At 37.1% G+C, this 15230-nt stretch overlaps 1 protein-coding gene across 1 annotated transcript; it reads left to right on the top strand.

Annotated features, from left to right (window-relative positions):
* Positions 1-2440: 2440 nt before the first annotated feature.
* On the top strand, positions 2441-14980 carry LOC120103749. The gene is made up of 8 exons (XM_039117005.1): positions 2441-2643; positions 10338-10487; positions 10618-10779; positions 10872-10952; positions 11137-11451; positions 12501-12797; positions 12871-12957; positions 14722-14980. The coding sequence occupies exons 2-8, from the start codon at positions 10353-10355 to the stop codon at positions 14761-14763; spliced, it is 1119 nt and encodes a 372-aa protein (XP_038972933.1). The 5' UTR covers positions 2441-2643; positions 10338-10352; the 3' UTR covers positions 14764-14980.
* The last annotated feature ends 250 nt before the right edge of the window (positions 14981-15230 follow it).

Genomic DNA, 15230 nt, shown 5'->3' with positions numbered 1-15230 from the left:
ATTTTTTAACGTTATTAGATTGCATGGGTACATATGCAAAAACAAAAATAAAAAAGGGTAGAATGGCAAAACAAGTGTTTTACGAGAGTATATATATAAATATTAATTTTGGAAGGGTATTTATGCAAAATCCGATATTTAGGAGGGTATTCATGCAAAAAATCCTTTATTATAATATACTGCTCAAAATCGACCAAATCTATCATATTTTAACAAGTATAGGTTATGATCCATGAAACATATCTTTAAATTCTCTAATTTTGCGAATTCCATCATATTAGGGTAACTGATACCCTTCACATTTGCATCCATTTGGTTTGTGGGCTAGGAGTGTCACTTGAGATATTGGGCATCGGTAATTTGAGTTTATCTTATTTGGTTTTGATCAAGCTCACTCTTAGTTCTCAAAAAATTGTGTGCATTAAAGATCCCTAAAATATATTATTTTTTTGCTTATTTTAATGATGTACGTCAATGCATTGTGGATCTTAAATTTGAATGGTGCCTTACTATTTTTTGGGTACTTTAATCTTTTATCAGCATACTTATACATTTAATTTATGCATGTCTTAATTTATTATTTCTTTTAGATAAAGATGCCTTTACCCCATTAAGTTATTTGTGTCAAGTTCATGTGAAAAATATCACAACCAACCTAAAACTAGCCTTTAAAAATATCCAAAATATTTTCATAGTGTTAAATTGCCTAAACTATCCATCCTAACTTGATGATCCAGTCCAATGTTGCCCAACCTATCATTCACCTGATTCAGCCGTTTGGATGGGAGAAACTCTATTCCAACGTCAAGTTGGGTTGAGTTTAATTTGGGATTTGTATTGGTTGGAAAAGTTAATCCCAATCCAACCTAATTGCATGTATATACGTATACACATAACACTTCTTGTCGTTTAAATTCACGATTATCTAATTGCATGTATCTGTACACCTGTGTACATATGGTCTCAGATTGATTAAGTTGAAGGAATCCTAAGGTGGCCCGGAAAAAAGATTCTTCTAGAGATGATAAACTTTCACTACTGCAACCTATCTCTTGTAGAGGGTCGTATTCTTCTCTAACCTCTTTTTTACCTTACAATCTTTCTGATATTTTGAACCCAAGTTTCACTTGCCCAATCCTAAACAATTGTATAATTTTGGCTAGATTCGTTATGATCCCTAGCAACCTCTTCTTCAATCGTAACATTTTTGATACATCAAGAAACAATAATGTTGGGTTTCTTGTAAGCCATTTTCTGCAAGTTATGTCACTATTGTGTGTATAGAGTTATCCTATCATGCGTTGTCTACTCTTGTACTATAGTTTCCCGTCTTCTCCCACTTCTTTGGTGTTCTTCAACAATATTTATCTGAAAACTGGACGCTTGTCACACATCTCTTAGTAGGCCTGCAACTCATATGTTTTCTAATGAGAACATAATTTTTTTCCTGCAACCCATGTGTAGATACGGAAAAACTAGACACTTGTCATATATCTTTTCGTAGGCCTGCAACTTTTATACAAATGCGGAAAAATTAGACACTTATATATAAATGCGGTAAAATTGGACGCATATTGCACACATCTTTTCAGCAGACTGCTCTTTAATGTAGAGGATAGATCATATTAGCAAGTCCTTTTCACATGTTACCGGAGAAAGTCTCGAAAGATTTTGATCTTTCTTAAATTATAAGAGAAATTCTTGAATCGAAATACACGAAATGCCCTACCTCAAATCATATAACTAGTGAAGGGACCGTAGATGTATTGTCATTTTTTCAGAGAAAGATGTGTATATATATATATATATATATATATATATATATATATATATATATATATATATATATATATATATATATATATATATATATATATATATATATATATAGTTTTTGGAATTGTGTTTAATTTATACAAATGGTACGTTAATTTATTTTCAATGATACGCTTATTGTGATTTACAAATTATATGCTTATTTTAATACAATTGACTTGAACTATTGATTAAAAAAAAATTCATAGAAAATTATGGTGTACATGTAAGCACTTGATAATTGTCCTCTCCTTAGTTTTAGAAGGAAACTTAGTATCTCCTCTTTGTTTGATTGCTATACAAGAGTTAATTCTCATGTTGTTGACCACTTAATGTGCAATCTCTACGGATAGAGAAAACGTTTTTGCATACGATTAGGTATAACTAGAGATGCACATAGATCAAATTGGTTGGGGTTAGAGACTATCCAACTCCTTGGCCTAGATCCGGACTTATCCAATCAGTTTTCTAGAAGTCGGGGCAGGCCAAATTTTATCTGTACCAAATCAAACAAATGTAACATGCCTGGTTCCGTTTGGTTCCCGGGTTGACCGAAACCCACACCCAAATGAACAGGGTCAAACTTAATGGCAACAATATAAAAGTATGGATCAGCACTCCCGTATCTATATTTTAGCGGCGGGCCGTATCTCTTTCAGCCACCTTTTAAGCCGCACTGGCCCGACGATTTCGAGTACGGGAGGTATTGGCCTCCGATTCCTCTTAGTCCTCCCCTTTCGCCGCGCAGCCCTCGTCGTCCTCCTCCTCCTCGTCCTCCTTCTCCTCCTCCTTATCGCCACGGCGGAAATCTCCGAGCCAGATCACAAGGTAACCTATCCCTAAGCCTCGAGATCCTACTCCCCACTTTTTCTATTGGCATCTCTTCTTCGATTTTTTTTTCCTTTAGATTTTGGGTTGTGATTTCTGTTTCCCTAGCCCTATACTAGTTTTTTTTTTTTTTTTGAAAAAAGAAATTTTATGGAACCATGTTTATGAATTTCTCTGTGATTTTTTTTTGGAAAGAGGTTTGGAGTGAGCAAGTTAGTTGATCTTTCCACGCATTCACCTTGTAATTTTTCATTGATCGACCATATCTTGGCAACTGTTGTTGTAGTGATTGCGTTGTTGTTTGAGCTTATATTCTTTTACATATATAGCCTTGTAATAGTGAATGTGTCTTATTGTAAACTGTTGTGATGTTTTGTAAAGATCGTGATGACATGATATATTTCTTTTAAAATTATGCTTCCTACAATCCATGGCAACTTTAAGAAATTTTTTCTAATGACCATAACAAAAAGTAGTTATGGGCCTGTTGTTTATATGCTTCTGTTTTCTAAGAACTAGACTGAATGAATATTATCATGAAAATATTTTGTTCGTTGAATTGTTTGCAAAACTTGGCAGCAAATATTTATTGCTTTCAAAAAAGTGAAATAAAAGCAAGGAATGTCAGTAGTTCCGTGCAAATGCTGTCTCCAGCAACAATTTTCATGCAGTGTCTCAATTATGCTTAGGAAACAAAAACACAAAATCGGCAACATTACCAAACCAGTCCTACATTATCATATCATCATGTTGCAGATACTTCTTGGTCATGGTAGCAAAGGTCGTCTAACTTATCCTAGGCCTTGTTAGGTACAGCTTTAGTTCTATAAGTTGACAACATCCATGCATTTGGCGAGTACCGTTCTGATCCTCCTAATTTGCGTTCGCCTTATAAGTACTTGAATGATGACAGAAGGGTGCAGAAAATAATTTTGGTAGTTGTAAATTGCTGTTTATCAGCATGCAAATGATTTGGCTTGAGTTTTCTCAACCTTGCTTCGCCACCGATCTAGACTATATTGTAAAATTATGATGTTCATGTCCTCAATTTAGTATAGTGTCATCTCAAAACTAAAAAAGGTTTTAACATCCAAACTAGGAAAACATTGTTCTAAGAGATGTGGTCCAATTAGCAGTATATTCCAATATCATGTGTCATTGTGTTGGTTAAACAACCCAATTCAACATTATATAAGATCTCCATTACTTTTTGACTAGATCATATAAAATTTCCTATTCAAGATGTGACCAATTGTGTTAGGTTGCCCCAGCCTGTTGCAACTTGGAGTGACTTAAATAAGAGTAGAAGATCAATCGAAGCATATTATAGTAATCAAAAAGAAATTCTAAACACAAAATTCAATTGATTTGATTGACAACATGAAATGTTGCTTTAGCTTAAAGAGTGACTTAAATGGGAATATCATTTTACATGAAGGCATGTATGTGCATTTATCTTTCATTTGCATGAGAAGAAAAGTATGGTTTAAAAACTAAGTTTGAGCTAGTAAGTTAAGAGTCTTCCCAATTATTTAGTTTACTGTTGATTGCATATTCTTTGGAAAACATACTTGTAATATATAACAAAAAATGTATATTGACTTTTTTCAAGAAAACTTCTGTTTTTTGGAGTTTATAGAGCATTGTTTCTAGTTGCATTGCGAGAATGAACAACTGGTTGTAGATAAATAATTGAATCTTTTTATCTCCAGTTGTATACTTGATAGATTGATCTACATGGTAAATCTAGGAAATTTTATGGATATTGATCTTCATCCGATCAAAATCATACGACCACTTAAAGATGTACCTTTGTTGAACAAGAATCACTAAAGGAGGCTAATCATTATTGCAATACTAAGGAAGGAAACATTCAGCATGACCATGAAATATGCATACCAACTTATGTCTTCCAAAACTCGACAAAGCAAGCTTTGCTAATTATTAATTTTTTGCAAGGAAAAGTCAACAGGGTAGTGGGATTAGTTTATCTTCAAAGGGTAGTAGTTCTCAAATCAATTAAAATATTTTATTGTTTAATTACATAGTTGAAGTAGACAATACTTGGGGGATAAAATGAGTAGTTGTAGTGGCGGTGAAGAAAGTTGCAGGAAACAGCCAAGAAAATGACATGCTCATAAGAGGTTCCATGGTTTCTTGGTTTACCTGAGCATGAAGCCATGAACCATTGTTCAATTGAATTTCAGGAATGAAAAACCAATCTCATGTACTTTATTTGTTGTTTTAGTCCAAATGGATTTAGTTGTGATCCGGACTGAGCTAGTGCTAAATCCATGTAGTCGTATGGATATTGATCTAAATCCAAGGTTGTATAATCATTCCAAGCATATAAATTAGGAAGTAAAATAAGAATGAAAAAGGAGGATATTAGGACTTGATGTGCCCATCAATGGTGTGAAATCATTTTCTTTAAAATATAAAAAGATTGATGGTCCTATTATTGCTAATTTCTGTTAGAAGTGTTATCAAGTTAGTGACATTAGCTGCATGATATATTCTAAAATAGACATTCCATACAAGATTAAATGATGAGAGGAAGGAAAAAAAATCACTGAAGGTGCCTACACGTCAGGTTGGTTAAGGTTAGAATCAATCCAGAAACGAAGCAGTCCTGTCAGTTCTCAATTTCTGTATCTGGAACCAAATTTTGAATCAACCCAACCATGCTTTGGTTCATGGGTTACCCAATTTTCTTTTTTAAAAAAAATAAAATTCAGAGAAATAGTCTATTATTTTTATTTAGGAAAACCCATTTTGGACCAATAACAACATAAACCAACAATTAGTCTTTCAACTGCATCATGCAACAAGAGAACCCAACAGACGAACTATAGAAAAGGATATAACATGTTATGGAAAAGAAATGATACTCTACCTTGCAAAACAAAACATAAATCATGAGACCATGACACAACAAAATTTAATGTAATATATATTATATTGTATTACATTGCATTGCATTACATTACACTACATTACGCTACATTGCGTTACACTACTTTATATTAGGTTATGTTATGTTAAGTTTGGTTTGGTTAGGTTAGGTTCAATTTAGGCTGGATCAAGGTCTGTTGTGCCAGTATTGGAGCCCATATTGATCGGCCGGCTGCACGGTTTGGTACGTCCCTGTATCGTTTAGTGCCGGGCCTGTACACAACTGAGAGGGCGAGGGAGAACGGGAGAGAGAAAATGAGAAAGCGGGGAGGAAAGGGCGTCGAAGGGGCCTCGAAGGACCAAAGTAGGGGCTCCGCTCTCCGGACCCCTTTTTTATTTTAAAAATTTTAAGTTAAGTTGGCCCCTTGCCGACTTTAATTAAAATTTGGGCCCCTTTTTTATTTTATTTATTTTGAAAATTTTAGGTTCTGGAGGCCTCTAGCGGCCCTCTATCCCTCTCTCTTTTTTACTCCTTTTCCTTCTCACTTTCCTCCCATATGCCGGTTTACTATTTTGAATGTCGGAACTATCCCGGTCCATTGCCGGCAGGGCTTGGTCCACCCCAAACCGGACGGTTCGAGACTGTTCCACATTCCTTGGGTTGGATTGACTTACCTAAACCCTCAACTTGGAAAGATGTGATATATGCCCATATTGACCCAATAAGATGGTTCAATTTGGTTCTCAGTTTGACCTAGAGCCATGCACACTACTAGATTCACAATGGACTATGAAGTAGTTAAAATGGTAGTTTAAGAAAGTTCATATTGGAAAGTAAGAAAGCAAGTAGAATGTCCAAAATAAGTTCTGTATCTTAGCACATAAGTATTCTTCTAAAAGCTAGTATTGAAATACAAGATTCATATAAAGACATCAAAAATGCTTGCTAGATTGCCTCTTCCTGTATATTGCATGTGCATCTGTCAATACATATAAAGTTGAGAGAAAGATTTTCCTTATAGAAAGTTTGGGAAGTTGAGTGATGCAGAACGGGGGTGGGTGCTGCTGAATTTTTGGTGGATGATGGCTGAAATTGGTTGGACCCAAAGCTAATTTGGGTTAGGATGTGGGAGGAAGGGATTAGGCCTACGGTTTTAGATCTAAAACCTAAAGGACTTTGTGATGATTGGGCGCTTAAGGGATTAGAGTTATGGCATGATGAAGGTTGGCGGGTGGTAGAAGGAACAATAGAAGGTGCTGCAGTTTTGATAGTAACAAGATAACTATAGGTTGAATAGAAGAGTCTCACCTTTATTCTAAATCCAAGAATTTTCCGATGTCTCATTGAGGAAGAAAGAAATCTTTAGAGTTTCACCAAAGGAGGAAGAAGCAGCCTCTTGCCTCTAGATCACAAGAGCAATTAAAACCAAAATTAATTCTAAATTTTATTCTTCAACCTCTCCTTTATATAGAGTAAGAGGTTGGAAAAATAAAAACTCTTACAACCAGAATTTTAGGACTCCAATTAAATATGGACTCTTTTAAATCAAATAAATTAATTGACGAAATCAACTGACGAAATTCACTAAACCAACTAAGACTCCCAAATAACTAGGATTCTTTTAAGATATATGGACTAAGAGTTCAAATCAGCTAGGATTCTTTCAAACAACATATAGACTCAATAAATAAAACTCCAAATAATCTAGAACTACTCATGATGCATGGAAGAGAGTCCAAATCAACTAGAATTCTTCTCCAAATGCCACATGGACCACATAGACAACTTCTAACCACTCAAGGATTCCTCAACGCCATGGACTCTGTGATTTCATGGCGTTGGGACCCAAACTCCAATTGATTCAACACAACTAAACTAAAGGACTCAATCTCCATATGACTGAACATGTCCAAACAAACAAAAAGGATTCAATATAATTGGGCGTTGAAATACTCGAACCCAATGTAACTAGGTGATGAAAATCTTGGACCTACTGTAATTCAGGCACACCCAAGCAATGATCCAAACATGACGCACATCTAGGATGACTCAAGCTCCTGCTCCTGCATCAATTCTCTCCGACTGAGAAGAACTCGACTCCGTCGAGTTGGGGCTGAAGAGCTCGTGCAAAGGCGCGGGATCTCCTCTGTCTTCAGCCACGAATACTCTGAAAGGGGTTGGTTCTTCTACTTCACCAAGAATTTCTGATATCCTTCTTGGCATGCCGTAATCTGCTGATCGCCTCGATTTGAATTTATGAATTCTAGAAAGAGATCTTGAAAATCAGCAAAGGAATATCTTTTCAGACTTACATAAAACTTCTCCGATCGAAGAACCTGAAGATCTTGTTGAAGGTGCTGCTTGTGCTCCTTTCGGCTTTGACTAAAAGTCAGATTATTGTACTCGAAATCTGATGGCATCTCTTTTGAAATTTCAGAACCAACCGATGCGAACACGGTTCTATCTTCATGGCCAATCTCTGCTGAATTTTCTGAATTGTCTTTCTTAGGCAATTCTTCTGGAGTTATATCAGAAAGATCACCTCTGAAATTTTATCTTCCACGTTGGCTTCTTTCTTGTCCTCAATCTCAGCGGGTCTATGAGGAACTTCAGAGGAAGGAGAAGGGATCTTAGCGGCAGGGACATCATCAGATAGTGTTGCTAAATTTTCAAAATCAGCATCAAGATCTTTTTTGAATATCTGCTGATCTTTAGTGGGACAAATATCAGCGAGGTGCCCTCGGCCACCGCACTTGGAGCAATCGGGTTTGCCTTTTCTTTGCGGCATGGGATTTATTGTTTCTTCACTGAATTTTGTTGTTCCTCACTCCAGATATGTTTTCTTATTTGCAGAAATTTCAGATCTTATAGATGGAAAAATACCTCGAGGAGGAGTGCCTTTGTTGCTGCGTTCTGAAGGTCGTCGCCCAACTTGTGGTTTGACACGGCTATGACATCGTAGTTCTGCCTCCACGATATCCATCTTCTATGCTAGGGCAGCCATTTGATTTTGAACTTCAACCATCAGATCATCTTGTTGTTGTTCAATGTTGTAGGGATGGTATTGATCGTCATGGTAGGAATCATCATGATAGGGATTATAATAGTAGGGACGGCTTCTTCTTGTACTTATGTGGATCGATTTGCTCTGATACCAATTGATGCAGAACGGGGGTGGGATGGTTGCTCTGATACCAATTGACGCAGAACGAGGGTGGATGCTGCTGAATTTTTGGTGGATGATGGCTGAAATTGGTTAGATTCAAAGCTAATTTGGGTTAGGATGTGGAAGGAAGGAATTAGGCCTACGATTTAGATCAGAAACCTAAAGGACTTTGTGATGATTGGACGCTTAAGGGATTAGAGCTATGGCATGATGAAGGTTGACGGGTGGAAGAAGGAACAATGGAAGGTGCTGCGATTCTGATAGTAACAAGATAACTATGAGCTGAATAGAAGAGTCACCTCTATTCTAAACCCAAGAATTTTCCGGCATCTTATTCGAGGAAAAAAGGAACCTTTGGAGTCTCACCAAAGGAGGAAAAAGAAGCCTCCCGCAATTTGCAAGCCAAAATTTCTGAATTTTATTCTTCAACCTCTTCTTTATATAGAGTAAGAGATTGAAAAAATAAGGACTTTTAGAACCATAATTTTAGGATTCTAACTAAATATGGACTTTTTAAATCAAATAAATCAATTGACGAAATTAACTGATGAAATTTACTGATGAAATCAACTGACGAAATTCACTAAACCAACTAAGACTCCAAAATAACTAGGACTCTTTAAAGACACATGGACTAAGAGTCCAAATCAGTTAGGACTCTTTCAAACGATACATGGATTCAATAAATAAAACTCCAAATAATCTAGGACTCCTCATGATGCATGGAAGAGAGTCAAAATCAACTAGGATTCTTTTCCAAACGCCATATGGACCAAATAGACAACTCTTAATCACTCAAGGACTCCTCAACGCCATGGGCTCAATGTGATTTCATGGCTTTGGGACCCAAACTCCAATTGACTCAACACAATCAAACTAAAATACTCAATCTCCATATGACTCAACATGCCCAAACAAACAAAAAAGACTCAATATAATTGGACGTTGAAACACTCGAACCCAATGTAACTAGGTGCTGAAAATCTTAGACCCACTGTAATTTGGGCACATCCAAGCAACGATCCAAACACGATGCACATTTAGGATGACTCGGGCTCCTGCTCCTGCATCATTGAGAGTGTTAAAAGTCATCAGTAGAAAGAGGTGATATACTTTCTTTACGTAACATTATCAAATGTTATGTGGTTGAGTAAGTCCCTTTCTACATTGTTATTCTAAAAAGAGTGTATCTTCAACCCACAACTTTGTGAGAAAAACCATTGACTGAACCTCTTAATTGGACTCATGGTTTCAATTGCATTCACTCTCTTCTGACAATTGATTTAGTTACTTTCTTACATTTGACTAGATTCGAGCAGCTAAGAAGCTCACTTATGGTCTAGAATAGGACTCATTAGTATGCATAATTAAATCCATACTATACCCTCCTAAATATCATGCCTTCACTTTTCTATCTCCAAATTTAAGCTCTCATCTTGACCTGTCTACATTGTTATTATTAGGTTTCAGTTTGTCTTTGTGTTCATGTAACTCATTAATTTTTTTGGCGATGCATGTGTCTTGATTCTTATGATTTGTTTTCATATCACTACAATTTGCATTTATAGCACATTCTTACATGCCAAAGTAAGTCTCAGAAATTCTGTTATGTTTTAATTTAATGTAGGACAGCTGCACATATTTACTATGGCACGCAGAGTTCGGACTAGGTTGCCGGCACGTCACATTCCTCGTAGCTTCAGCCAGCAGCACATAATCCTTCGTGCCCTTCATCGGGGCCATATTAACCAAGCCATAACCAGCCACCGCAGCCACTTGCAGGTGCAGATATTTTGTTCATTTATTATCCTTACATATCAACTATCACTATTAGATTTTTAATTTATTTTGATTAGGTTATCATTAACGGAATCTAGATCTTGTTAGTAATCCATATGATATAATATCTCAGTTCCCTCCAATCCGACGTAGCCGTTGGTCTCGCAGCCTCCACGGAGCTCCACCTGTTCGCAGCCTCCACGGAGCTCCACGTGTTCGCAGCCTCCACCGAGCTCCACGTGCTCGTAGCCTCCACCGAGCTCCACCTGTTCACAGCCTCCGGAGCCACTTGCAGGTGTGGATTTCTTTTAATTGTTAAGTTCTAGTTTATTTCATTATCAATAGGCTTTGGTGTGTGGTAATAGTTCATATGCTATAATATTTCAGCTCCCTTCACTCCAAGCAAGAAGCAGGCCCCTCAGTGCCTCTCGAGCTGCACCAATCCGCAGCCCTCATCACCACCTGCAGGTTCAACTAGTAGTAGTTTTATTATCATTATGTAGCTATAATTGTTATTAAGCTCTAGGTTTGAAATTATATTGCTATCCAATAATATATAGTGCATTTGCTTTTAGCTATGCTAACTAAATTAAAAACTTTTTATTGCCTGATACACCAGATCTGTGTTGTCTGTGATGATGTCATTGCATAGGTTATGGAATTGGAGAGACATGGGTACAGCAACATGTTAGAGCTGGGTCCCTCTGCTAATTATCTCTGGAGCCAAGAAACTAGCCTTCTTGAGACCAAGGCCATGGAGGTTGATGAGGAGGTTCGCACCTTGAAGGAAGAACTAGAGGCCATCCAACAAGAGCACGCTGAGTTGCGACAGAAACAGAGGGAGCTAGTAGCCCAACTGTCTGTTCTTCTGGAGACTATACGAGCCATTAAGAGCCAGGCCTCTGAGGCGACCAAGTGTGATGACATATGTTTCCAGCCAAATCCAAGCCTTCGTAGCCACCTGCAGGTATAAGTACTAGTATTTTTCCTTTTTTTTTTCCACTTTTGTTTTCGTTTAGATCATTACATAACTACATTTGCTTCTTTTATTTTCTAAAGAAATAGTTGACACCAGGTCTAGCCTATCTTCATAAAGATAATAACAATCGAACAGTAGAGCACTCTACTCCAAGGCTAGGGAATAAAGATATAATAAACCAGCTAGGAAGATTAATGTCCCTACTTTCTAAACAGCCCCTTTATGATAATTTGATGGGGGCGGCGATGCTTATCCATTTGCTCCATTTAACTTGATTCAATCCATTATATATTGGGTTAGGTTATCTGTTTATTAAAATGGTCAGATTCAAGTCTGAATTTTTGGCCTGTTTGAGAAACAGGTCGGGTTTGGATTGACAAATTTTGGATCGATCCGGTATCCGACCCGACCCGTAACCCGTTCAACCTAACCCGATTGCCACCCCTACAATATGAAGCTTTGATGTTGCTATCTGAAACACTTCTTGAGTTATCTCTTCACTCTGAATAATTTGGAGATGCTCTGCCTCTGTCCACTGAGCACCCTTGCTTTCCTCTCCACTCAGATTCCCCGCAGAACACCCTCCATCTCCATGTCCCAACCTCAGCAGCAACGTTTCTTAACATGCCTTGCTTGCCAATCTGTCTGTAGATCCATAACTCTCTCAGCAAACCTTCCAAGACCCAGTTTATGTCTGAAGTGTCTCCAAATGCCTCTGATACAACGACATCTCAGAAACAAATGGTTCACATTCTCTTCTTCTCTGCAGCAAAAAAGGACATCCTTGAGCTGAAGGTCAATGTCTGTTTTTCAGATTATCTTCTGTAAGGAGCTTCTTGTTTATCACAAGCAAGAGAAAACCTCGGTTTTCTCCAGAACCTTACTGCACCATACACATCTACAATTGTTATATTTGTTATCATACTTTTGCTGATAATGTATAATGCATCTGTTCTATATATGCTAACTGAAGTAGGAACTCTTTAAAAGATCTAACAGCAAGAAAGGTTCATGCTAAAGATGATGTCCTCTCACAGGTTATGGGACCTGAGAGGCGTGGGAATGTCCACATGCTAGAACTGAGTGTCTCACCTAGTGAAGTTTTGAGCCAACCAACTAGCTTTGTAGAGGTCATCCGGAAGTTCTCAGAGCAAATTGAGGAGGTTCGCACCTTAAAGGAAAAGGCACAGGCTGTTCGACTGTCAAATGCCAAGTTGCGACAAAAACATGTGGAACTAGAATCCCTTGCGAAAGCTATACAGAGTCAGCTCCTAAAGGAGTACATATGTCATGATACATGTTCGCCACCATCTCATACAAAACAGGTGCTTTTGGTAAGTTATGCATGGGCTTAGAAACAACATTATAATCTTTATCTAATACTTCTTCTTTGTTCGTGATATATAGCCAATCGAGAACTCCACTGATCAGGAGGGTCTGCATATGCAACAAATTGGCTCGTCATCCTCAAGCCAGATTGTTCCACAAAATCAGGTGACAACACTTTTCTGACAATGTTTATATTACTTTAAAGATGCACCATTCTTACAAAACAATTTACAAGATCTGCATCCTTATTGATATTCCTGAATTATTTCTTTCTCAAGTTTCTCTGGATAGGCATTCTGCCTTGTAGAACTACTGAATATAAAGATATTTTCTACTGTCTCGTCATTTGGCAGTTCTCTTCTTCATGAACATGTAGGTTTGTAAATGTCTTTGTCAATGTTTCTTGTAAGAATACAAATCTTCTTTGCCTTTTCTAAAATATTCCCTTCTCCTGTCGTCATAGGAACCCAAACCTGTTTCAGTAGATTGTGGTTATCATATTGATCATGTGATTTAGAGGTGGTCCATACAGAGCTTCAAATTCAAATTTTTTGGATCTGTTTCCTTGTGGATTCTGTTTTATCACTAGTATGGATCTGCTATAATGACAGAGGTTACCAAGCTGAGGGCTTGGTTGGAGGCTGATGGAGTTGGTTCTCATTGGCACAAGTATGGTATGTCAGCGGTCTTTGAGTTTGATTTACTTGTCAGTGGCTGAAGGCGAAGCCCTTTTCAAACAGGCATGACTTTTTTTTTTAAAAAAAAAAAATTCATTGAGGTTGAGTGGGTATGAAGCCCTTATGACCTTACCTCAATTATATGGGCTCAGGAACTTCTCAGATTGACTATATATCAGGTCAGACATTCTTGCAACTCGGCCAAGTCATGATGTATGCTTATTTCAAGAGTATGAGATCTAAGCAGTGTCATAATAGAGTTAGGAGGATTAACCCAATGTTTGCACCATTTTGAAAAACTGCTAAGATGATTTAAGCTGGGATTCTGTTTAAAGTGAGAAAGGCTTTAAAAAATTAGCTGCCCATGCACCCACCTATGTGGCCTGTATATTATATATGTGTTGGGCAGTCCCTTGACCATCTGCATACCACAGCCACCCTTTTAAAACATTAGGCTATGTTCAAGACAAGGCAGTGTTTTATTCCTGCCAACTTATTTGCATGCTGGCTAACCATCATGGCATCATGGTGCAGCTGAAAGCTTGCTGCTGAAATTAAATTCTCTAAATTTACTTCAAATCAATACTTCGAGTTTGGTTTCGAAAAATAGCCTGTTGACTAGCCAGGGAAGGAAAGCTATACTTTGTTTTCACAATTTCCCAGATGACTTGAATGCTCTCGCTGTGATTGATTGAGGACCTTGTTTGTTTGACCGGATGTTTGAAGTGTACCTTTCTGTGCTTGGAAAGAGAAAAAAGAAAGACTTTGGTTTCGCATCTTTATCTTTAGCCAAAATTGAATATTTTGATGCCAGTCGTGTTTGGAAGATACTCGCACACTCTGAAACAGTAACATTCTTCCAACATTCTATTTGATTTTCAATATAATGTTTTTCATTAGATTTTATCAACTAAAACATTCATATAAATTGATTAATTGTATACTTTCTAGTTAGAGTTAATGTTCTTCATGAGGGTTAGGCTGTAGAATTAGTTTAGGATGATTTACTTTTATCAAATTTAAGTTCTGTTGTTTTGTCCCAACAATTACTTTTAATATGGATTCTAGGAGCACGATATCCTTTAAAATTGCATTATTGAGTTGTCTGCTACTGCTTGTATCGCTGGTTTGTCATAATATTACATGTTAGAGTATTGCAGTATGTGAGGGTAAACTTAAAGTGGCTAAATTGACAGACTTAATTCTTACAATCAAACATGTTTACTAAAGCTGAAATTTATCTTGATGGCAGATTGCAGACATTTCACATGATGCTGGGACTCCTGCTATATAATCAGTCTATGGAAAGGCATCTAAGGACCATAAATTTCTTCTCTGAAAACTGGAGCTGCGAGACATCCATGGATTTTTCTTGTGTTCTTAGCATATGTTGGAACTCCGTGCATTTCATTCTCAGTATTTTGGCATATGTGCCGTGTATAGATCATCTTAGTAAACCTTGACAATATTTGAATTAAAGAAATCTGCAACTGTTGCATCTTCAATTTTTAGGGGCCTTAGCATTCCTAATGTCAGAAACTCAAGCAGGCTTTATTATTTTCTTTAGTATCATGTACTTTGTTGACAATTGCTATAGGATGCAGGAGGAAAAAGAAAAAAAAATAAAAGAGACTTGCCTTCAATCCCTTTGAGACCCACATTTGACCGTTTTGCAATTCATAAAAGATTTTCAAGTCAAAGAAGCTTATAGTTATAGGTGATGTAGTTCTTTGCGGTTTACAAATTTTGATTCAATCATCC

This window comes from Phoenix dactylifera, unplaced genomic scaffold (assembly GCF_009389715.1).
Source record: "Phoenix dactylifera cultivar Barhee BC4 unplaced genomic scaffold, palm_55x_up_171113_PBpolish2nd_filt_p 000153F, whole genome shotgun sequence".
Lineage (NCBI taxonomy): Eukaryota > Viridiplantae > Streptophyta > Magnoliopsida > Arecales > Arecaceae > Phoenix > Phoenix dactylifera.
The sequence above is the reverse complement of the archived record's forward strand: the minus strand, read 5'-3'. Positions and strand labels throughout refer to the sequence as shown.

Excerpts from the sequence above, each read along its gene's own strand:
- LOC120103749 (XM_039117005.1), top strand. The coding sequence starts at position 10,353 with ATGGCACGCAGAGTTCGGACTAGGTTGCCGGCACGTCACATTCCTCGT. Across the intron at positions 10,780-10,871 it reads GCCTCCGGAGCCACTTGCAG|CTCCCTTCACTCCAAGCAAG; the intron begins GTGTGGATTTCT and ends ATAATATTTCAG. Across the intron at positions 11,452-12,500 it reads GCCTTCGTAGCCACCTGCAG|GTTATGGGACCTGAGAGGCG; the intron begins GTATAAGTACTA and ends GTCCTCTCACAG.